The following is a 24,548-nucleotide window of genomic DNA, read 5'->3' as shown; positions in this document are numbered from 1 at the left end:
TAGTCTCCCCCGGTGGTCAGTGCTATCTCTTAGAAAAGCAATATTAGGGAAAGCCTTTTGCAGAGAATATGCTGGGCTAGGCAGGCAGACAGTGGAGATGGGCTACTGTGGGTGTGGCTCATCATCAGAGCATCTGCCTTCCTCGTGGGAGCCATTGGCTACCATGCCAGCACTGCAAAAAGTATTGATGACTGTTCAACTATGGGACCCCTCCCCACCCTGCCTCTCCTCTCTGCTGCTATTTGGGGGGTGTCTTTCTGGTAGAAGAAGGAATGGGAGGTTTGTGCTAGAGGAGCATTGAGCTGGTACTAGTTTCCAGACTGAATGCCTTTTAGGAAATGCACCTAAAGACAATGACGTGGAAGCCGGTGAGTGAGGCCTTACCTCTGTGATACTCTGGATTCACATTCTCATAAATCGGAAACAGGGGGTTCTCTTGCTCGTTCCGCAGTTTCTTTGCTCTGAGGACGTCTCTTACACACTGATGCAGATACACATATTGACACTGTGGGGAGTCAGAAATCACATCAGAGAAAGGCATCTTCCAGCAGAAGAAAGACAAGAGGCTTGTCTTATCTTAGTCAGGGTTTCTATTGCTGTGATGAAACACCAACTTGATGAAGCAAGTTGGGGAGGAAAGGGTTTATTCAGCTCACACTTCCATGTTGCTGTTCATCACTAAAGGAAGTCAGGACAGGAACTCAAGCAAGTCCGGAAGCAGGAGCTGATGCAGAGGCCATGGAGGGATGCTGTTACTGGCTTGCTTCCCATGGCTTGCTTAGCCTGCTTTCAAATAGAACCCAGGACCATCAGCCCAGGGATAGCACCACCCACCATGGGCTGGGCCCTCCCTGATAGATCATTAATTAAGAAAATGCTTTACAGCTGGATCTCACGGAGGTGTTTCCTCAACTGAGGCTCCTTTCTCTAACAAATCTAGCTTGGGTCAAGTTGACATACAAAACCAGCCAGTGCAGGACTGTCACAAAACACCCACAATTGTTGGGATTTTGTATTATTATAATCTCTTTTTCTGTGCTTTTTTTTTTTTCTTCTCTCTTTTGTTCAAACAGGGTCTTCTTTTGTACCGAGCTGGCTGGGACTTCACTTGGGAGCCTGGCTTTTTAATCCAAATTCAGGTCCTTACACTTGTACTGCAAGCACTCGACTGCCTGAACCATCTCCTTGGCTCCTGTCCACTCTCTTTCAATGACAGACATCTCTACAGTATGTGCTGTGAGTGCCTAGAACTATGTCTCGCACACAATGGGTCCTTCACAAACCGGGCACAAGGATGAATGCAAACATTTCGCTATGCCCTTTACATAAGCTATCTTAGGAGTGCAACACCCTTGCGAAGCAGATGCAGCCATAAAACAAACTGAGATCCAGAGTTCGTTGGCTCTGCCAAATTTTCATGGCCAGGAAATGAGTCCCTTGGACTTGATGCTAGAGGTATGACCTCCCAAGTTCATGGTCTCAGTATATTGATTTATTTTCTTATGAGGAATCCATCTCACTGTGCACCCATTCCTCTTATGTGCCCCCTTCTATTAAGTGTGTACAATTAACCCACTGATTGCCACAGCTTCGAACATCAGCTCAGCGTCTAGGTCTCTGTCCTCTTAGCGTCTGAGTCTGAAACGTGGAAGAACCTCAAAGATGTGGGTGGAGGTCTGAGACCGACATAGGGTTACTTAAAGAGGACAGGCCCCCAGGCTAGCCACCTGGGGATTGACTATTTTAGAAAAAAAAAAAAAAAAGTACAGGAGGGTGGACTGGAGAGATGGCTCAGTGGTTAAGAGCTGCTCTTCTAGAGGTCCTGAGTTCAATTCCCAGCAACCACATGGTGGCTCACAGCCATCTGTAATGGGATCTGATGCCTTCTTCTGGTGTGTCTGAAGACAGTGACAATGTACTCATTAAATTAAAAAAAAAATACAAGAGGATAAATTGCCCTGGTGACAATAAAGACATCACAAAGATTCCACTCATGATAGAGTCTTGGCCACAGGTCAACCAAACTTATGAACAGGGTTCCCTTCCTTTCTACCAAGGGGTGGGAGGCCTGTTGTCTGTAGTGTCTGGCCTTATGCTTGTTAGCACGATACAGCCATTGATGGAAACCAGGAAGTAAGAAGGCTGGGAGGAATTCAAGGGAGACTGGCTTTCTTCCCACAGACTGAGAAAGTGGTGAAGCATCGTAGAGTCTGTTTCCCCCTCGACACAAGGAACCCAAGTTCTTCTCTCTAGATAACATTCTCCGTCCATTCAAGGTATTAGACTTGGTACCAGTGTCAGGTAGATGGATACTGAGTACTCTTTCTGGACTGTGTGTTTAAGATGATCCACATCACTGAGTTTATAGGGTTTTAAAGATTTGAGATACAATATGGAAATAAAAGTCTCCCCTCACTAATACTTTTTCAAAGTGAACAGTTCTTGTTTTTACGGGTGGCACTAGACAGCATTCCTGATTGGAAACTGGCCCGGTATTCCACTAATGGGACTTTAGAAAGTGTGTCTTAGAAAGTCACTAGATTTGAACTTTTATTTTTTTAGTTTTCCGGAGAGTCTCACATAGATCAGGCCAGCCTTGAACTTGCTATATAGCCAGGGCTGGCCTGGAACTTCCAGTCTTCCAGCCTTAGTTCCCAAGTGCTGGGAACGCAAGTCAGTTTTATTCCAAATCAGAGAATGACCTCAGGGCTTTTTGCATGGTGGGCAAGCAGTCTATCAACTGAGCTACCTCCTCAGTCCTTCTCTGCTTTCGATCTCTTGTGGTGCTAGGGATTGAACTTAGGGCCTTACACATCCTAGGTAAGAGCTCTACCACTGAAATGTAGTATCAGCTAGGTTAGGACCTAAAACAACAACAAAAGCGGAACAAAAAACGAACAAGCAAACAAACAAACAAAACCCAATCATAAGCAAGGCTTACTCCAGCATTAAGAACTATTACAACTATTATTTGTCGTGTGTGTGTGTGTGTGTGTGTGTGTGTGTGTGTGTGTGTATCTCACAGATGGTACTTGGTTTTATCCCACCTTGAGAAGTGACTGATTATTATTATGTGTGTGTACATGTCTGCTTGAGCTTAATGTGCACATGAACGTGCAGGAGCCCTTGGAGGTCAGAAGATGCGGGGGGTAGGGAGTGGGGTTGATTCCCTGCGGCTGGAGTTACAGGCTGTAATCCACATGGGGCTGAGAACCAAATCTGAATCTTCTGAAGGAGCAGTAAGCACATGTAACTGCTGAGCCACCTCTCCAGCCCCTCATGATTCCTACTTTTTAATTAAATTGCTTGTGGATGGAAGAGGTAAGCTGCCAACGAACTCTGTTATACCCAGGCCATAGCTTAGTAATAAATTGTTCAACAGTGATCTGCCATGGGCTTTGAAACTAATTACTTCCTATTAATTTGCCTTGTCTTAAATATCAACTTTTCTTTTCCCAATAGGATGCCCCCTTCAAACACTGATTCCTTCTATAATCATCAAGTTGCTACTGTACCCCTATTTAGTTTTTTTTTTTTTTTTTTTTTTTTTCTGAGACAGGGTTTTTCTGTATAGCCCTGGCTGTCCTGGAACTCACTTTGTAGACCAGGCTGGCCTCGAACTCAGAAATCCGCCTGCCTCTGCCTCCCAAGTGCTGGGATTAAAGGAGTGCGCCACCATGCCCGGCTCCCATTTAGTTCTTAATGCAAAAAAAAAAAAAAAAAAAAAAAAAAAAAAGTTAACCCCAACTCACAGATTTTTTTTCTAATGGGGAAGTGTTGGCTGTGTGCAAACATATTCAATTCCATTTAATTCTACCAATCTTTGTAGTGTTGTATAGGATTTATGACATTACACGTATAGCCATTTGGTTCGTGGTTCCTGAGAACATAGTTTAGCGGAAGGACAAACATGTGATCAAATACCTAGAAGGTGATAAACTAGACTTGTTTATAAAGGTTTATGCAGGACAGGAAATGCTTGAGATCATTTGGAGGAAGAAAATATCAACCTAGGGAGAGAGGGTGAAAGTGAGTCAGGAGTCCAGTGTGGCTAAAATACGGGTTGGTGTGTCATGGGTGACTTACAGGATTGTCTCTTAAATGAAAGCCAAGACACTACATCCCATAACGTCCCAGTGCCTCCTTGTCATGAGAGCAGTTACTGTGCCTGGCAATATTACTGTTTGTTCTCAGAAAGGAGGAGCTTTGGTCCATGGAGGCTGCCTCTGCTCAGAAAGGCTGACAGCGGTGGTTAGAGCAGAGGCCCTGGCTTGGGGCCAGTGTTTAACTCCAAGAGTTTGGACAGGCTCATGGAAGTGGTGCCTAGCCCAAGTTGTATCTGAAAGTAACCAGGAGCCTGAATACACACACATGCACACAGCTGAAGAGTACTTACAATGTGTTAGGTATTTCTTCCCCAATTTACAAATTAATTACAGTCTGAGTTTGTGGAAATGAGACGGAAATAAAACACTGGAGCCGGCTTTTTAGCGACCTAATTGTAGGGTGTCTGCTCATTTGTAGAATAGATTTCAAAAACTCGTACAGAGACAGAAAAGTTTCTAGTCCCACGGCCTCATCCTTCTGGGGGTGGGGGGTGGGGTGGGCGGTGAGAGTTAAGATAGGGGTGATGAGCTGGGTGTGGTGGCGCATGCCTTCAGTCCCAGCACTTGGGAGGCAGAGACAGGAGGATCTCTGTGGGTTTCAGGCCAGCCTGGTCCACAAAGTGAGTCCAAGATAGCCAAGGCTATTATGTAGTGAAACTCTGTCTCAAAAAACAAAACAAAACAAACCCCCAACAACAACAAAAAACAAACAAAAAAGTAAACAAAGAAGGGAAAAGGAAGCTATGAAGATGTGAGTGGTATCATCCTACCCCCAAGAGAAATGACAGCAGCCAGCAGCCATAGAGGGGTACAGTTACTGGGAAGTCTGGGCTGAGAGGCTAGGACTCTGCCAGTGAGGTCACCATTGACTTAGTCTCAATTTACCAAGCAATGTGGATGTGATGGCCTGCCTGTCCTATGTGGTGACAAAAGGTGGTGCCCAGCAACAGCCTAGGAGCACCGGGACTATACAATGACATCTTAACAAGCCCCTGCTCCAACATTCAGCTCATCACAAGCACAAGAAGTAGTGGACCACCCCACCATGGAAATGGAACAAAGAGCTGGGCTCTCTGACAAATAAATGGCACAGAAAACAAATGGGAAGAAGGATTATTATAGACAGGAGGGGGATAAAGATACTTTAAATGAATGAAATAAGTAGATTTGGAGCTTTAGGGAAAGATAAATAATTTTTACTATATATGTATATATACATTTACATATATATATATATATATATACACACACACACACACACACACACACACACACATATATATATATATATATATATAAAATATAGATAGGACCCAGGCATGTTAGTACATACTCAGGAGGCAGAGGCAGGCAGATACCTAGTTCAAGGTCAGCCTGGTCTACCTAAAGACTTGAAGGACAGCCAGGACTACACAGAGAAACTATGTCTCAAAAGATCATAAATAAATAAATATTAAAAAATAATAATTAATTAAAAAGATGGGTGGGGCATTTAAATGCTGACTAGGGAACAATTAAAAATCATTAACTGTGATAAAAGGCATGGTGGTCATGATGCTGAAGAGTATCTGTCTACCTACATATACACACATGTACACACACACACACACACATACACACACTATGTGTGTGTGTGTATATATATATATATATATATATACACACACACACATATACATATACACACATATACATACACACATATACACATACACACATATATATACATACACATACATATATACACATATACATGTATACATAAATGCTTTTTATATATGCACACACATATATACATACACACATATATACATACATATATACAGATTTACTTTACGAGGTCAGAGAATTGGTGTGAGATACAGATGAGGAAATAACATATTATTTATAGAAGCTGGAGTTTAGGTTCATAGAGATTCATTATGTGATTTTCCTAGTTACTCCCCTGCCTTCATCCCACGGTACTAGTGAACAAGCCCATGGTCTTGTGCATATCAGGTTAGCACTCTACCACTAAACCATACATAGCCCAAGTTTTGTAAGTGCTTAAACAATTTCATAACGACACATGGAGAACATGGTAGATAAACTGCTACAGTGAATATATTGGTCAGTCATGGTAGCACAAGCGTGTGACCTTATTTCTCTGGGGACTAAGGATTACAAGTTCAAGGCTAACCTGGTCTATATAGTGAGGTCTTGTGTCAACAAAACAGAACCCGCACTGGAGATAGCTCCATGGTTGAGAACACTTGCTTTGAAGATCAGGGTTTGGTTTCCAGCACCCCCAATGGGTGGTACACAACCACCTGTAACCAGCCTCAGCTGCAGGGGACCCAATGTCATCGTCTGGCCTCTTCTCTAGAGAGATCATCTTATGTGTTGCATGGATGCCTCAGCTGTCAATTAAAAAGCATATGGCCTATGTCTTAACAGAAAAGGGGAGATGGGATACCAGGAGGAGAAAGAATTCTGGGAGAGAAGGAGGTGGGGAGAGGAGACAGAAAAGACGTGAGGAGGTGACGCAGGGTACCTGAGCACAGTCACCAGCCACATGACAAAATGTAGCACTTGGGAGGCAGAGGAAGGCGGATTTCTGAGATCAAGGCTAGCCTGGTCTACAAAGTGAGTTCCAGGACAGCCAGGGCTATACAGAGAAACCCTATCTTGAAAAAACAAAACAAACAAACAAACAAACAAACAAACAAACAAACAAAAAGTAGAATAATCTTTAAAAATATCACCATCTAAACAATTACAGAGAGACAGACAGCAGACAGACAGACAGACATACCCCACACACTCAGGGCTAGTAGTACAATTGTGATAGCAGGTTTGATGAGTTGGTACTGTTTACAGGAGAGGCAAGGACAATGGGCTCTTGCCAAGCGTGACACAGAAGGTGAGCTCTGCGGGATGTTAATGCATGATGCACCAGAAAGAATCCAGGGGACAGAGTGATTTTAGAAGAGTGGGTTCAACAGAGCTCAAAGGGAACCTTGCTGCCGGGTGCTTGTTGCTGGGGGGTGTTGGTTGTGGAGCACGGATGCTTGTGTGGTTTCCATGGCTATGATGACTGTACGGTAGTAGCCTGCAGCTAGAACTTTTCTTCCACGGAAAGCTTTTTAGCTTTTTAGCTTTTTAGGTTTTTTTTTGTCTTTTCCCTCTGAGTTACTTGAACAAAGATGCAGGAAAGCAAATGAGTAGAGAGCCTAAGCTCTGGAAGGTGTCAATGCAGGAATGAGATGTGCCTGGTGTATGTGAGGTTTGTGTGGAGACCTGACTGTAGGGCTGCAGCTCAACAGCTTGGTATCCAGAACAAGGTCCAAGCTTGGCTACCTCATGGCTATGGACTCCCCATCCCACCCCCAACCTCTACCCCTGTCCAACCAACATAATATTTTTATTAATTATTTGGCAATTTCATATAATATACCTCGGTCACACTCACTTCCCATTCCTCCAGGTACACCCTCCCACCCTTGCTCCAGTCCTCCCCGCCAAAAAAAAACCCCAAACCAACAACCAACCAAACAACCAAACAACCAAACAAACAAACAAACAAATAAAAATCTACCCAGTCCAATTTGTATTGCCTATATACTCAAGACAGGGTTTCTCTGTGTAGCTTTTGCTGTCCTGGAAGTCAACATGTAGACCGGCCTGACCTTGAACACCACCTGCCTCTGTCTCCTGAGTGCTGGGATCAAAGGAGTGTGTCACCACTGCCCAGTGTGGCTATGGATTTTGTACAAAACATTTTAGCCTCTGGGTCTTAGCTTCCTAGCTTGGAAATGCACACAAATACCATGGGACAGTATCTTTAGAAGGATCTACAAATGTCAAAGGACTTCTCCAAGGGGAACACGTAACTTCCAGATAAACAGCCCTTGGTGTATTCAGAGGAGGATGCATGTGGAAGTGGGTGGAGCTAAGGGAGAGAAGAGATGTAGAAGTCTTTATAGGCATGTGTGCGCTTATCTACCAGGCTGCCTTGAAATGAGTTCTTAAGTGGTCTAGCCAGTTCCCCACGTACAATGCTTTCCCAAGACACTCCATATTTCTTCCTGTCTACCAAATACATTCTTCCCCAAGTAGCTCAGTGAGGAATATACTTAATGCTGAAGGAAATGAGATTTGCCTCAAAAATATGAAGTCCTAGAAAATATGTATTTTCACTTCTTATCCTGGACAGTTTGGTGGGGGAGCTGGGCAGGGGAGGAGGGACACTAGTGTCCACGTCAGAAGTCTTACCTCGGTCTGGACCATGTGAACCCTGTGGAGTCTTAGGTCATGCACTGCCCCATAAATGTCCACGGAGTCCTTAGAGTCCAACTGCTGGAGGATCCGGTCCAGGGCAACGAACGTCCCTGTTCTGCCCACACCAGCGCTGGAGAGAAGAGGAGGGAAGATGGAATCGTAAGTTGCTCTTTCAAGACAACATCAGGAGACTGGTCAACTTTCCTCTGTCTCTCAAAATATGGGAGAATACAGACATTCTCTCTTTCCACAGACATTCTCTCTCTCAAAGAAAGATAATCCAGAGCCCACGTGGTCCACCTCTTCCCCTCCCTCTTAACCTTTACCCCATTGACATAAGCATCACTCTGACCTTGGTCTATTTCAGGTCCACGCCTATTTTTTATAATTTTCCCACATACCTGCAAATCCAAGAGAACATTTTGGACATTTACTAAGATGCTAAGACACTTTACATATCTTTTTTGCCAAGTTCTCTATCAATATTTTATTGTTTTGAGATTTATCCATTTGTGATATAGAACTAATTTCATCTCTCTTTTTCTCTCCTTTGCTTCTTCTTTGTTTCTTTTTTCTTGTCTTTTCTATCTTTTCTTTTTCTTTTCCACTGTTTGCTTGCTTAAAAAAAAAAACCTGAGAACGTTCTTGCCACATAGTCTTGATCTTTTCTGCTGGTTATTGCGTTCACAGGTACATGCATCTATGCTTGGCTTACTTCCAACTTCTTGGAAAAAGCCACAAACCACTGCCCCCCCACCCCCATACTATAGAGTATAAGATCACTGTTATTTATTTACTTATTTTTATTAAAAAAATGTAGCACCCGGCAGTGGTGGCGCATGCCTTTAATCCCAGCACTTGGGAAGCAGAGGCAGGTGGATCTATGAGTTCAAGGCCAGCCTGGTCTACAGAGTGAGTTCCAGGACAGCCAGAGAAACCCTGTCTTGAAAAACCAAAAAAAAAAAAAAAAAAAAAAAAAAAATGTTGTAGCTAGCATGAACCTCTTTGTGCATCTGTGTGGCAATTTCTCAGCAGATGATAACTGGAAGCGGGGCTACTGGGTTGGTTATAGTGTGTGGACACTTTTGCTAGAGATTGCTAAATTGCTTCTTAATGCTGAATTCTTGACGCTGTACAAATTGACGAGACCAAGATGAATTCATTCTTGTTCTTGTTTGGCCCAGACAAAACTAAAGCTGGGAGTACAGAAAGGGGAACACTCAATCCCGTCTGCCCTCTTGTCATAAGGGCTTCCTACAGCCCTGCAAGAAATTCCTCATCCTCCCTCCACAACCAGCTTCTCTACGCATGCGCATGATTTCTGAACAAAAGTTATCTTTAGCATTGACACTATAGCAGTCTCAGTAAGCTGCTTTTCCCAGGATGCTTGCCAAGCTAAGGCCAGTGATGGTGCCTCTGCCTGTGAGCAAACACCAAAGCCTTGTGACAAAGTAGCATATGTAAATTTCCCCACTTTTGTCTTAAAACTCAGCTTTGACTCTATCATCATTTACTGTGGCACCTATACCCACCAGAGTCCTTTACTACCCCTAAATAAGTATCATTATTCTTGGTAGACACTCCCTCCAGTTATTTTGGCTGGCAATGAACACATTTATAAGATACAGAACAATTCTCCAGTGTTTCCTGGAAGAAAATGCCAGCCATTCTTCAGAAAGCAGGAGCCGAGTGAGTGTTTCATATGCGCATTAAGACCCTGGGGTTTGAAGACATATAAAACAGGCTCCTAGGGTGTGGGGCCGCAGGGGAGAAACTAACACACTTGACATTTCTTTTACTGTGGCGATTCTCTGCTCCTTATTTATTAGTGCCATTCAGTGAGGGCTATCAAAATGTTCTGCACACATTAATTAGCTAAACACCAGGCTCCCCAGAGAGAGAAAGATGGCTTGTTAAGTTGGATTTATGGACAGATGAACTAAAGCAAAGAAAAGTCAAGAGAGAGAGAGAGAAAGAAATTTAAGAGCAAAAACTGGCTACAGACAGCTGGAGTGAGTTTGCTTGGTCCCTTTGCCTGTCTCTTGCCTGCCTTCTTCCATGTGAGGATACAACTTTCTCTTCTCTGGAGGGCACACGTGGCTTCTGAAACCATGTTCTTATAAGGCACCTATTTGTCTGTGGCTTGGTCTTGAAGCTTCGAATTCGAATTTTGAAATGTAAATTTCCGTTGTTTGTAAGTTACTGGGTCTGCAGTATTTTGTTATAGCATCACCAGTGGACACAAACATGCTACTAGGCCTGGATGGAAGTCTAGGGCAGGGAGCTTGAAAGATGGATAGTGTTTATTCAGGTGGTAGAGAGAGAAAGCTATCCTAGGGAGTTAGAAATAACAGGAAGCAGGACATGTTTTCTCTTACTCGCTGGCCCTAGATGCTCTTAGAGACGGCGTAGAATGTGTGGCCTTACAGGAGGAAGTCTTTCGCTATGGCTGTTCATAGTCATGCCCCACTTCCTGTTTGCTCTCTACTTCTTGTGTATAGTTCAACATGTCATAAGCTCTCAGCATGCTGTTCCAACCGCCATGCTGTTGTGGGCTGCCGCATGGTCCCTGCCATCATGGAGTCTAAACCTCTGCAACTATAAGCTCAAATAAACTCTTCCCCCCTTAAGTTGCTCACGGTGCTTTATCATAGCAACAGAAAAGTAACTCATAATTATACATGCACTTGTGTGCATGTGTGCATGGATGTGTGCAATTACACTAGAAAGGGAACCATGCGAAGGGAGACAACAATCTTAAGGAAGAAGATAATGGAGTAGGCAGGATGTGAAAGCCCAAGGGGTAAGAGGAAGGTAGGGATATGGGAGAGATCTGTTGGGGAGGGAACACACCAAAGTAAAGTGTAAGGGCACACATGTGTGAAAATGTGACAATGAAACCTATTGGCTTGCATGGAAATGAGAAAGATTAGTTTAAAAAATTGGGGGCTGGTGAGATGGCTCAGCAGGTAAGAACACTGACCGCTCTTCCGAAGGTCCTGAGTTCAAATCCCAGCAACCACATGGTGGCTCACAACCACCTGTAATGAGATCTGACGCCCTCTTTTGGTGTGTCTGAAGTCAGCTACAGTGTACTTATGTATAATAATAAATAAATCTTTAAAAAAAATTGGAAGCAAGTAAAAATGAAAGAATAAACTTGTAGAGTCAACTTCTTAACTAAAATGAGGAAGGAAAAGATAAGAAATTGGACCATAGGTGCGATGGGGCCATTATGGGGGATGTGGTAGTCACTTAGGGATGCTCTATTTCATGCTGTAGGAGAGTGAAAAAGAAGAGAGAGAGAGAGGGAGAGCTGAGTGGGAGGTGAAGAGAAAGAGGAGCTGTGAAGAAGAAGGAAGTTAGAAGAGGGAGAAGACTGTAATAAACATGGGGTGAGGTGGGCTGGTTGGTGTGGAGAAACCTTCATGGACCACAGGCCTTTGCCTTGTTTTAGGCTCCTATACACACCGCCTTCCTCCACCATGATCATCCCTCACATCACCCGTACCTGCAGTGCACTACGGTGGGCCCAGCCCCGGGGCTTCTGTTGATGTAGTCCCTGACTGTCCTCACAAATTGGATCAGGGACTGGGTGGTCTCTGGGACCCCATGGTCTGGCCACACCGTGTAGTGAAAGTGACGGATGAGTCTGTGTGCATCCAACTGTTCTTCCTGCAAGCGAGGCAACAAGAGAGACAACTGAGCAAATCTGAAACAACAGCCTCTGACAGCTGGTCACACAGGACTTTCCATGGTCAGAAACTATAATTGTGGACCAGCAAAAGCAGGATTTACAAAGCCCCTTCTTTGTAAGTTGGGTTGTATCTTTGCCTCCCCTCCCCTCCCCTTCCCTTTTCCCTCCCCTCCCCTTCCCTTTCCCCTCCCCTCCCCTCCCCTTCCCTTTTCCCTCCCCTCCGCTCCCCTCCCCTTTTCCCTCCCCTCCCCTCCCCTTCCCTTCCCTTCTTTTCCCTTCCCTGAGTCTGGGTGTCATGTAGCGTTTAGCCCAGGCTTGCCCCACACTCTCTAGGTATTCGAGGACTGACCTTGAACATCTTCCTGCATCCACCTCCCACATGCTGGGATTCCAGATATTTCCCATAGTATCTGGCTCCTAAGTTGGGTTTTAAAATGAAGTCAAACAAACCAACATACACTGCATATCTTAAACTCCCTGATGGTCCACTCGGGGAGCACGGACTCCGAGACCATCTGTAGGATGAGATCACCGTAGTAGAGGGGGTCCTGGTCTGCTGGCCAGTAATGGTCACACTTCACCTAGAAGAGAACAAACAGGAATAGGTAAGTCTGGAAACATGTTGTGAGATGGGCCTGGACTCTCCCCTCCTTAAAACCCCCGGAGTTAGGGAGCCAGCCCAACTGCTAAGACAACATGGCTGTTTACTTCCTATTAACCTTCTCATGGCCAGGGACAAAGTCGGGCGCCTGCTCCAAGGGATAGCGAGAAACTTCCCCCAAAGCAGGTTCTTCACTCTTGGGACAGCTTGAGAATTTTTTTTTTTTTCTTAATGATTTCCTCAGTGTCCTGGCCCCACCAGCTGACAATGACTTGAAAATCCCCTGTTCTTGGGCTGAGAGGCCTTGCACCGGATATACAAGGCCTGGAATTCCATCCCCAAGAATTTCATAGAGAAGGGACAAGTGTGTTCTTTCTGAAGCCCTACCCATGCAGAGGAAGGCATCGTCTTCCTGGACTTACTTGGTTCACCCTTCATTCTTATTTACTTATTTATTTTTTTAAAATCACTTTCCTTACCTGAGCCACGAGCGGAAGCAATCTTTGAGAAGTGAAAACTTTCAGCTGAACTTGTGTTTGTATGCACAAAGAGATGAGGAAAGAGGCCTGGGTATTTGTTCTTGTATTGTGTTTTTGCAGCACATGTTAGATTGATAAGATGCAAATTTGTCAGCTATAAGTAGGTATTTGCATTTCTGTGTGTAGACTTGGGTATCAGGTACTATGGACATGGCTTTTATTTCACTGTGAATGGTAAAGCAGGCAGATATACCTACAAATCATATTGAATTTCTTTTTACACGACTGTGTACATAGTCTAACCATCTCGTCAATACTTGTAGTTACATATACCTCATATAAATATTATCAAAGAAGGCTAGTCTTGCAGAGAAAGACATAGGTCCTATTGTAGCCAGGATGCTGGGAGACAGTCTGGAAATCCACTACATACATATTAAGCTTTTAACATTTAGTCTCTCTTTTTTAATCCTACAAGTAGACACATAACATAGAATATTGTAAATAGGGATTATAAATATAAGAGATTTGAGTACTAGTTCAAGCAGAGCCAGGGGTCAGGAAGGCCCTTTACTCACTCGGCCCTTTTCAACACACTGGGTCACCATGACGATGTTGTGAACGTTCTGCTCCCACGCCATCTTCCAGAAGTCATCCTTGGTGCCTGGAAGCGGTCCCTGAGTGGCGATGTATTCTCGTCTGAAGTTGTTACCCTGTGATGAATTTACAATATGGAGAGTCAGAAACAATGGGCCTCTTCAGAACCATAAACAAAGAACTAGTGGAAGATTAGATGATATGGAGGTCTCGGCCAGGCCAGAGTTGAGACTACAACATGAACACAGTTGTCATGGCTTGGAGGTCGGAAGGACAGAGGCAAAAACATTGGACTTTCTTCCTTCCTTCCTTCCTTCCTTCCTTCCTTCCTTCCTTCCTTCCTTCCTTCCTTCCTTCCTTCCTTTCTTCCTTCCTTCCAAGATTTATTTATTTTATGTAAATGAGTACTCTAGGTATATCTGCATGCCAGAAGAGGACATCAAATCTCATTACAGATGTTTCCCACCATGTGGTTGCTGGGAATTGAACTCAGGACCTCTGGAAGAGTGGTCAGTGCTCTTAACCACTGAGCCATCTCTCCAGCCCCCATTGGACTGTTTCTAAAAGCCACATGTCCCTTAATCATTTGGGTGTGTTGTAAAAGTAAATGGAGAAAGATTCCAGCCACAATATAGAAAATGGTTTTGTACCTGAAAAAATGTTCAGCATCCTTAATCATCAGGGAAATGCAAATCAAAACAACCCTGAGATTCCATCTCACACCAGTCAGAATGGCTAAGATCAAAAATTCAGGTGACAGCAGATGCTGCCGAGGATGTGGAGAAAGAGGAACACTCCTCCATTGTTGGTGGGATTGCAAGCTTGTACAACCACTCTGGAAATCAGTCTGGCAGTTTCTCAGAAAATTGGACATGGTACTACCAGAGGATCCTGCAATACCTCTCCTGGGCATATATCCAGAAGATGTTCCAACTAATAAGAAAGAAACATGCTCCACTATGTTCATAGCAGCCTTATTTATAATAGCCAGAAGCTGGAAAGAACCCAGATGCCCCTCAACAGAGGAATGGATACAAAAAATGTGGTACATTTACACAATGGAGTACTACTCAGCTATTAAAAAGAATGAATTTATGAAATTCCTAAGCAAATGGTTGGACCTGGAGGGCATTATCCTGAGTGAGGTAACCCAATCACAAAGGAACTCAAATGATATATACTCACTGATAAGTGGATATTAGCCCAGAAACTTAGAATACCCAAGATATAAGTTACAATTTGCAAAACACATGAAAATCAAGAAGAACAAAGACCAAAGTGTGGACACTTTGCCCCTTCTTAGAATTGGGAACAAAACACCCATGGAAGGAGTTACAGAGACAAAGTTTGGAGCTGAGACAAAAGGATGAACCATCTAGAGACTGCCATATCCAGGGATCCATCCCATAATCAGCCTCTAAATGCTGACACCATTGCATACACTAGCAAGATTTTGCTGATAGGACCCTGATATAGCTGTCTCTAGTGAGACTATGCAGGGGCCTAGCAAACACATAAGTGGATGCTCACAGTCAGCTATTGGATGGATCACAGGGCCCCCAATGGAGGAACTAGAGAAAGCACCCAAGGAGCTAAAGGAATCTGCAACCCTATAGGTGGAACAATATTATGAACTAACCCCGGAGCTCTTGACTCTAGCTACATATGTATCAAAAGATGGCCTAGTCAGCCATCACTGGAAAGAGAGGCCCATTGGACTTGCAAACTTTATATGTCCCAGTACAGGGGAACGCCAGGGCCAAAAAGTGGGAGTGGGTGGGTAGGGGAGTGGGGGGGGTATGGGGGACTTTTGGGATAGCATTGGAAATGTAAATGAGAAAAATATCTAATAAAAATAAATTTTAAAAAATCTTTCCTCACTGAAAATCATCAGTTTTAAAGGACTTTACAGAAGGTAAAATGATTAATTGTTTAGGTGTAATTTTCTTCATTTGGCCAGTGCAAACAAAATAAAACAACATTTAAAGAGAAAAAAAAAAGAAAATGGTTTTGTTTGTGTATGTGTGTGTTTATTGTTTGTGTGTGTGTATGTGTACCTGTGTGTGTGTATTTAGTGTGTATGTCTATGTGTACCTGAGTGTGTGCATGTATGTGTGTTTATTGTTTGTGTGTGTTTATTGTCTGTGTGTCTATATGTGTACCTGTGTGTGTGTCTATGTGTATCTGTGTGTGTGACTGTGTGTACCTGTGTGTGTTTAGTGTGTGTTTTCTCTCTCTCTCTCTCTCTCTCTGTGTGTGTGTGTATGTGTGTGTGTGTGTATGAGAGGGAGGGGAGAGAGAGAGAAATCAAGGGACTGATTAAAGTGATTTTGGATTACCGGTGTCACAATAATTCAGAAGAAGGTGCCATGCAAAGGAAACTTATTGGAAAATGAGCCACTGATGCCGGGGCTTCTACCAGAGAGCGTGCAATGGGTCTGGACTTTCGAGGCTCTGGCTTAATGCTAACCATGGTGGCTTAGGCATTAACTCATTCTTCACTTCAGCAATACAGCGTAACTTGTAAGTCTTAGTGGAAGCTCACTGTGTTATCTCCTTCACTCGAGATCTGTATTACATCAGCTCTGCTGTCCACACAACCCAACCACCCACACGCTGCTTCTCGGCTGGCTAATCTTTATTTATCCTTAGCACCTTGCCTGTTTGACTGAAGTCATCTGTCTCTAATCTCTGCTACCCAGTGTGCTTCTGGCTGGCAGGGATAGGATCACACAGGGGCTTGTTAGAAACACAAAACCCCAGGCTCTACCTATCTCTGCTATGGACGGTGCTGAAGTCTGAATGATGCTGGTGTTCGTTTGTGCTGTTCTGACCAGCATGGCACTGCCCTGTAACGCTTCAGCATCTTGACTGTTGAACACAACTTAGAGATGTATCTCAGTGTTTGGATTACAGTTATCATCTAATTAACTAGCATTTATCGAGTGTATAGATGATAATTCGAGGTATTTTCCTAAATTTTTGGAGAAGGAATAAAGGAGGGGCTCAAAGAGGTGACAGCGTCTGCTGTGTCACAGAGACAGCCAGGGACAGAGTGGAATTCAAATCTGGATTTTCCTGACCTTTAACGCCTCTTTCTCTCTGGTGCATGTGGGAGGCTGGCAAGATGGAAGCCAATTCAGATCCCAGAAGTTAATAGAACTTTGAAGTGTGTGTGTGTGTGTGTGTGTGTGTTCAAGGTCCAAGTAACAAGAGGTTGGCCCTTCTGGCATGGCAGCCTTACCCGTGGGGACCATCTCTTGAGCAAGTCTAATCTTAATCATCTCAGGACCACAGAGAGCTGACAACCTTCGAGCATGCATCCTGGGATTGTGAGAACTGCATCTGACCGTCGCCATTGTGAAAAAACCGGGCTTAGCAGTGATTGAACTGAACAGCCTGTATTTTATGCAAGCAGACGTGGTCTTTTAAGTTTTCCAAGTGTTTATAGGCAGAGCAGCGGGGCAGCTCAGAAGAAGTGGCCTCTTCGGTGCGAGCATCACCAAAGCGCCGTCCTGGGCACTGTGGCCTGGGAATTCACTTACGGGGATGTAGCTGGCGTTGATGTAGTCAGAGCAAGGGTCGTCATCGACATTGCAGAGCTTCACTCTTGAGGCATCATCTACAAGAGATCGATGGACAGATTTGCTGCTGGGTCTTGCCGTGAATTTCCCATTCGTGCAGTGCGATATTAGATTGCTTTGTCTCTGATCCCCACAGCAGCCTCAAGACAAGTGTTCCTGTCTCTGTTTAATAGGTGGGGCTCCGACAGAGGTAGCACATGAAGGATGGGCGCAGGACACAATGTGAAGTCCCAGCTATGGTTTGCAACATGACACTTGCTTAATGTGTTGGCCAGCTCTCTCTCTCACTTCTGGAATGAATATTTTTCAACTACCTTCGATTGCTTTTACCTGATAGGGCGGGCTGTTCTTCTTAAAAATCACTGACTGGAGACTATAAAGTGAACCTAAGGGAGTCTGCCTTTCAAGCCCACTAATTCTCTGAGACTCCAAGGAAAAATATAAAAAGGATGAGGGGGAGAGCAACCTGATTAGCCATCACCCCTGTGAGAAAAGTACAGGACCATTTGAATTATTCTTTATTAAATTCACTTAGAGCCAGAGAGTGTACATACTCAACTGTGCTACATGCATGCACACACACACACACACCATTCACATAGTTTGTATACAGTAGCGTCACAAATTCCAACAGGAAACTTACAAGGCAATATGTTGTTGTATCGATTTTTCCCTCGATTCTCAGGCAAGAGGGCAATGTCACATGACTGGCTTCTACCCACGTCTTTTAAGTCCTGTTAGGTTAAAAAAAAGTTTGCAAGAATATATATATATATATATAATAAATCAGCTCATACAACACTTTAGATACATAATAACATAAACATACGTACAAGAGTTAGAGTTTACAGAACACCTTCTCTTCCATATGCCTGGGCTCTGATCATTTTCCCAGCCTCACATGGGAGGTACCCCTAATACCACCCTACAGGGGAGGCTTAAAAATGATAAATGCCCTGCTCCAGGACACACACGTGGCAAAGCTGAGACTCATGTTCAAAGCCTGGGTACTCATGTCCAAGCTACATTGTTTCCTACACAAGCAAATGTCTAGGCGGAGGAACTGAGAGCACTGTGTTGAGACTCGCTCATTCTGTCCCACCATCTAATCCAGAGAGTACGTGTTTGCTATGTGGTTTCAGCTCAAACTGGACTCTGAGAATAGGTAGAATGCTGTCCCGGGAGCCATTTCTGACACAACATGTGCTCTGCAGAGATCTTAAGCATCCCAAATGTGATTTCACGGTAACATTCAAGAGGGGATTCTACGGATGGGGAGCGGGGTACCTCATATTCCTTGGATAGAAGGTAGTTGGAGTCTGCCTGCAGCTTCATGAAATGCCCTTCAAACTGATTGATCTTTATGGGGCTGTAATTAAAAATAAAGCAAAAGGAAAAGGAAGTTACTGGAGAACTATAACCAGTCTGAATTGGATGTTGAAAGCAGATTAATTAATACATTCTCTCTTACCAAGAAGTTTTCCGGTTGCTGTGAGGCAGACGAAAAAGAAAGAGGGACCTTGTTAGCAAATCTCACAGAATGCCATCTTTCAGTAAACCCAGTGAAGGAAACCCTGGCACTTACCCTTTCTGGCCCAGATTCAGATGGACAGACAAAGGCCGGTCCCTACGAATGCTGAGCCGGGCAGATGGCCTTTCCCTGCTGTGGCTGAAACACAGGACACAGATTTCTTTATTCTAATTATGTTACTTGGCATGTACAACTTCCCCCCATGTATGGTAAGGCTGTGCGTGATTGTGCAAATGTGATCTCTTCAGATTCCATGGAAGTCTGCACTCAGCCAGCATCTCTTTGAGGCAAGGCAAAGGAGACAGGAACAACAGGAAAAGCACCTTTCTCTCTGCTCGGGAACACATCTCCAGGCCATCACTTGCCACACCCAATAAAACTTCCCTTTAAAAAAAGTCCCTAATCCAGAAAACCTCAGATGCCAGATGGGACTACAAAGGAGAATTCGAAGTAAGAAAAAAAAAAAAAATCTCAGCGGCCGAAGAGGGTGTGGCAGGGAGAAGTGTGTGCTAGCTATCTCATTCTTTTTAGTTCTTTCTGAAACTAGGATGCCTAGTGAGTCCCAAGATGCTCACATCCTTTTTAGGGTATCTCAGCAAAGCATGCAGGCACACAGTTTGGAGCAATCTCTGTCTTCACAGAGGCTGTGCACCCCAACCGTTTTGACTGTGCAAAAGGATTTTGTTCATATTTGAATGGCTCTGCTGATGACCTCTCACTCATTGGCGAGCCCCCCCCCCCCCTCATGAGTTCATCATTGGTGTGTAGGAAGGCTGGAGAGCTGTGAGGTGTGGATTCAGAATTTGACTCTTGGGTTTTATTTGTTTGTTTTGGTTGTTGTTGTTGTTTTTACTAAGGAAACTATGACGATTTAACCTGGCGACACAAAACCGATTTCCCCTTTCAGGCTAAAGGGCATTTGTTTGTTTGGTTTTTTTTTTGTTTTTTTTTTTTTTTGTTTTTGGTTTTTCGAGACAGGGTTTCTCTGTGTAGCCCTGGCTGTCCTGGAACTCTCTTTGTAGACCAGGCTGGCCTCGAACTCAGAAATCTGCCTGCCTCTGCCTCCCGAGTGCTGGGATTAAAGGCGAGCACCACCACACCCGGCCTAAAGGGCGTTTTAACTACCATCTCTACATTCATGAGCCTGACCACTAAAGATCATCTTTGTACTTACCTAGCTTTCTGTCTGCAGATGAAGAAGGCAACAAGGGCCACCAGCATGCCAATTAGAAACAGGCCAGCACTCACACCTTCAATAACTCCAAACAAGGGCTCTGTGATAAGCAACAAACAAAAGGAGAGAAGATCAGCCCGTCTGACAGCTAGGAAAGTAACATTGTTAAAAGTGCCGTTAGCTCAAGAGGCCCACAGTGAGGTATTCACTACCCGAAGGCCACCAAGAGGCGGCTAAGATAGAAGGGTTGCCTGCATCCTGTTACAGGCAGGTTGGTTCCAGAGTAATGGTTTATCAACGTTGGGAGTTGATTATGTGTATCTCAGAAAGGTGTGTGATGCTATCACTAGCCTTCCTTGTGAAGGATTATATGGGCCCTAGGGTTTTAGGAAATCTATCCAATCAGTAAGTTATTTTATCAAAGGCTCACTTTTAATACCTTTATTTTTCCTCCTCTTTCTTTCCTTTCTCCCCTTCCTCCTCCCTTCCTCCCCCCTCTCTCCCTCTACCCCCTCCCCATCTCTCCTTTCTTTCTGATTCTAAGCATGAACTAGCACATGCTATGGTGCCTAGACTGGCATCTTGAATTCCTGGGCTCAATTCTAGCATCCTTATACCTTGGATTACAAATGTATACTGTCACATCCAATGTGCAGCAGTTTTATTTCATTATAATTAATATACCATACAACTCAACCATCTAAATGGCAGGATTCAATGGTTTTTAGTATATATAGTATTTTATACATAGTAGCACGAACAACTTGATAACATTGTAATATCCAACAAAGAGAATTCATATCTATTAGTCATTTCTCATTTTCTCTAGCCAGGGCATCAGTAATTCGCTTTCCATGTCTATAGAGATGGGTACTCTGGACATTTTATAGAAATTAAGTCATAAATAGGTGGCAAAATATATTCAAGGTTTATCTAAATCACATATACGAAGAGTTATTCATTTTTATGGCTAAATAACATTTAAACACATCAATATTTTGTTACTTATCCATTGATGTATATTCAAGTTATTTTTACTGTTTTAGAACTTTGAAAGATGCTGCTATGAAGATTCTGTGGGGGCGTGTTTTCATTTCTTTTCAGTATATACTTAGGAGTTGAATTGTTGAGTCACATGACAGCATATGCTTACGATTTTTAGGAGTTACAAAACCATTCTCTGCGTAACAGCTATCCTATTTTATGGTCTCATAAGCAATGTGTGAGGCTCCCTTCACCTGGCGCCCTGACACGGCCCTTGAGTGGTCAAGGTGTGGCATCTTGCTGTGGATCTGACTTGCACCTCCCTAATGAGTTATGATCTCATTTGTCTCTCAGTATCTTGAGCATCTTTGGAACTATGTCCATTTCAATCCTCTGTCCATTTTTATTTTATTTTAAAATATTTTAAAGATTAATTTATTTTTTATTTGATGTGTATGAGTGTTTTGCCTGCATGTATGCATGGGCACTGAATATTTCTGGTACCTGAAGAGCCCAAAAGAGGGTGTCAGCTGGAGTAATGAACTGTTATAAGCCACCATGTAGGTGCTGGGACTCAAACCCAGGTCCACTGGAAGAGCAGCCAGTGCTCTTAACTGGTGGAGTTATTTGTCATTATCGTTGAATTGCAAGGTAAGAGTTCATTACTACTGATGATTTTGCAACTATTTCCCTCGAGTCTCTCAGGTCATCTCCTCACATGTTAGATGCTGTCTTTTCACATATAAAAGATTTTCATTTTGGTGAACCCCAGTCGTTTATCTTTTTCCTTCTTTTATGCTGTTGATATTTTACCCAAGAAGTCATTTTATAGCTCAGGGTCACACAGATTTCCTCCTGTATTTCCTTTGAGAAGCCGTCCTAGAGTTCTGCCTCTCCTGTTTAGTTTTGTGGAGTAGCTCATTACGTGAGCTGCATGCAGGCGTTAGATCTGTTTGTTCCATATCGACTTCCATTCCTCATCAAACCAAGATAACCATTCTCCTTTTGATGCGTTTGTGATTCTACTTTGAATATTTGCTTTCCTTTATTGAACGACACAAATTTTCCGTTGTGTAATGATAGTTCAGACAGGGAGGAGTTATGTTTACGAAGTCTCTACTTAACAATAAATTACAGACAAAGACATCTAAATCCTCTTAGCTGGCTTCAGATCCCTCTTTGGCCCGAGATGGAGGAGATTATCTTTATATTCGATAGAAACAGATAGGAAGGTCTGTGAGGCTCGGCCATCCTCAGCCGTGCAGCAGGAGAGACCTGCACAGCTTCCCCACACCAAACAAGGAAAGCTGCCACAGACTGGCCGGGTGGTGTTAAGGAGCAAGGTGATGGATGGGAGCCAATATAATTCTCAGCATGGTTGGAGGTAGGGTGGGGGCAGGGGGGCAGGCAGTGCTGAGGCCACAGGTTTCGACAGAACATGAGGAATACCAGCTGAAACAGACTGGGCGGGTTGCTCAGCCTCTTGGTACCACCGTTTCTCAACGTCCAAAACGAGGGGTGATAGGTCGGAAGCTATTCTCTGTAGAATGCAAAAGTAGCTCCTAAGGGGTGGCTGGCAAGGGTCAGTCACCATGACTACCCAGGCTGCGCCTCAGACGTAAACATGTATGCAAAGCCTTTACACTTACATCTTAATTTTTAAAATGATTGTTGGTATTTGCAGTGTTGGGGATTAGATTTGGGTCCTGCCTTGTACCAGGCAAGAACTTTGCCATTGGGCTACAGATGAACGATGACACACCGCCCTATAATGTAATTAACTAATGAATGAATGAATGTGTGCCATGGTACAAGTGTGGAGGTCAGAGGGCAACTTGTAGGAGTAGCTTTTCTCCTTTCCTGGGTGGATTCCGGGAGATCAAACTCAGGTAGGCAGGTCTGCAGGCAAGCTCCCTTTACCTACAGAGCCATTTCTCCAGCCCAAGACTTTTAAATAATGTAAAAGAAAACATAACAAACAGAAGGAAGATGGAAATCACCTTTAACCTGGATATTTTGGGATATCATAATTAATACTTTGGTGGTTTTCTTCACCCCTTCTTTTGCATGGACACTTGTCTGGAGTGTTTGAGAGGGATAGCTTCCAGGACACCATGGTGGTGTGTCATTTGCATATCATTTGCATATAACCCCACACCCCGTTTGCTGTAAGACACCTCTGGATTAATTTAGAAGGCCTGTACAATGTGAATGTTGTGTCAGTAGTTAGCAGACTATGTTGTTTACAGGGGTAATGGCAGGGCAAGAAAGTTTGTTCATAATTTGCACAAACCCAATTTGGTTCTTGAATATTTTTTTTTGATACACGGTATTGAACCTGTGGATACAGAGAACCAGCTCTGCATGTATATTTTCTGACCCACCTATGACAGAGAGCCTTTTGTGCCAACTTATATTTTGACTTGTGTAAGCTCTTGAAAAAAAGAAAAGATTTATTTATTTATTATGTATATTATGTATACATCATCTGCCTGCATGTATGCCCACGAGATTCCATTACTGATGGTTGTGAGCCACCATGTGGTGGCTGGGAATTGAACTCAGGACCTCTGGAAGAGCAGTCAGTGCTCTTAACCTCTGAGCTATCGCTTCAGCCCCCTCCTCCCTCCCCCCCCCCACCTCTGCATCCCCCTCATGTAAGCTCTTAATATTGATGTTTTTTTTCCCTTAAAATTTTGTTTTTAGTAGAAAAACACTGTGTATTTCCCCCTTTCCTTTCCTTTCCTTTCCTTTCCTTTCCTTTCCTTTCCTTTCCTTTCCTTTCCTTTTCTTTTCCTTTCTTTTCTCTTCTTTCCTTTTTTTAAAAAGATTAATCCCCTTCTAGTCTGTTTTACAGAGCTGCTATAATCTCTCTGATCCACACAATCCATGGTCACCCAGAGATTAAAAATCCAAAGGAAAATAAATATCCCCCCACCCCTCAGGCAAGTCACCACCTCTCCCGCTAGAGACCCCTGTGGTACTAGAGAAGGCATGGATAGGCGGAAGGAAGCATTAGGTTTACCTGACTCTGTGGTGATGGGCATAGAGAAGAACGTATCCGAGTAGAGAGGTTTGGTGAACTCTTTCAAGTCCTCGTCAAATAGCTGTGTAAAAGCCCGGATGCTGATTCTGGAGGGAAAAAAAAGTTTATTTATATGCAAATTGGTAGCCGAGGATAATAGGATGGGCTGAAGACTGTGTTCAAGGGGAAACAGGGTGGGTAGCTGGTTGTTCTGTACCTAGGGTGAGATATGAGTTATGGAACCCGGCAGACATGGCTCATACAGTCATTCACTGATTTGCTCATCAAATACTCATCGAGCCCCTACAGTATGCAGGTCCCTTCTTTCAGGACCCCGGGATAATAAGAGGAACAAAATCGACATCTCCATCTTCCCAGAGACCCCAGTCGTAGGGAGGAAGCGAGACAGTAAACCCATGGATGCAATGCGCTCAGTGACAATGAGTACCACCGATACGCAAAGAATACTGCAAGTGTCACGATGGTGATTGTCATTAAGACAGGCAGAGT

At 43.7% G+C, this 24,548-nt stretch overlaps 1 protein-coding gene across 2 annotated transcripts in view; it reads right to left on the bottom strand.

The window, feature by feature from the left end:
- Nucleotides 1-24,548, bottom strand: part of Ptprb (protein tyrosine phosphatase, receptor type, B) — a 114,037-nt gene that overhangs the window by 8,202 nt on the left and 81,287 nt on the right. For both annotated transcript variants that reach the window (XM_006513378.4, NM_029928.2), the window contains 12 exons: nucleotides 24,039-24,145; nucleotides 20,030-20,129; nucleotides 18,910-18,993; nucleotides 18,796-18,813; nucleotides 18,612-18,693; nucleotides 17,968-18,058; nucleotides 17,286-17,362; nucleotides 13,722-13,856; nucleotides 12,522-12,644; nucleotides 11,878-12,041; nucleotides 8,361-8,496; nucleotides 385-505 (listed from right to left, as the gene is read on the bottom strand). In XM_006513378.4, coding sequence (XP_006513441.1) covers nucleotides 385-505; nucleotides 8,361-8,496; nucleotides 11,878-12,041; nucleotides 12,522-12,644; nucleotides 13,722-13,856; nucleotides 17,286-17,362; nucleotides 17,968-18,058; nucleotides 18,612-18,693; nucleotides 18,796-18,813; nucleotides 18,910-18,993; nucleotides 20,030-20,129; nucleotides 24,039-24,145 — 1,238 coding nt within the window. The remainder of the gene's footprint in view (nucleotides 1-384; nucleotides 506-8,360; nucleotides 8,497-11,877; nucleotides 12,042-12,521; nucleotides 12,645-13,721; nucleotides 13,857-17,285; nucleotides 17,363-17,967; nucleotides 18,059-18,611; nucleotides 18,694-18,795; nucleotides 18,814-18,909; nucleotides 18,994-20,029; nucleotides 20,130-24,038; nucleotides 24,146-24,548) is intronic.

Source organism: Mus musculus, chromosome 10 (assembly GCF_000001635.26).
Source record: "Mus musculus strain C57BL/6J chromosome 10, GRCm38.p6 C57BL/6J".
NCBI lineage: Eukaryota > Metazoa > Chordata > Mammalia > Rodentia > Muridae > Mus > Mus musculus.
Note: the sequence above shows the minus strand (reverse complement) of the source record. Positions and strands in the feature narration are given on the sequence as shown.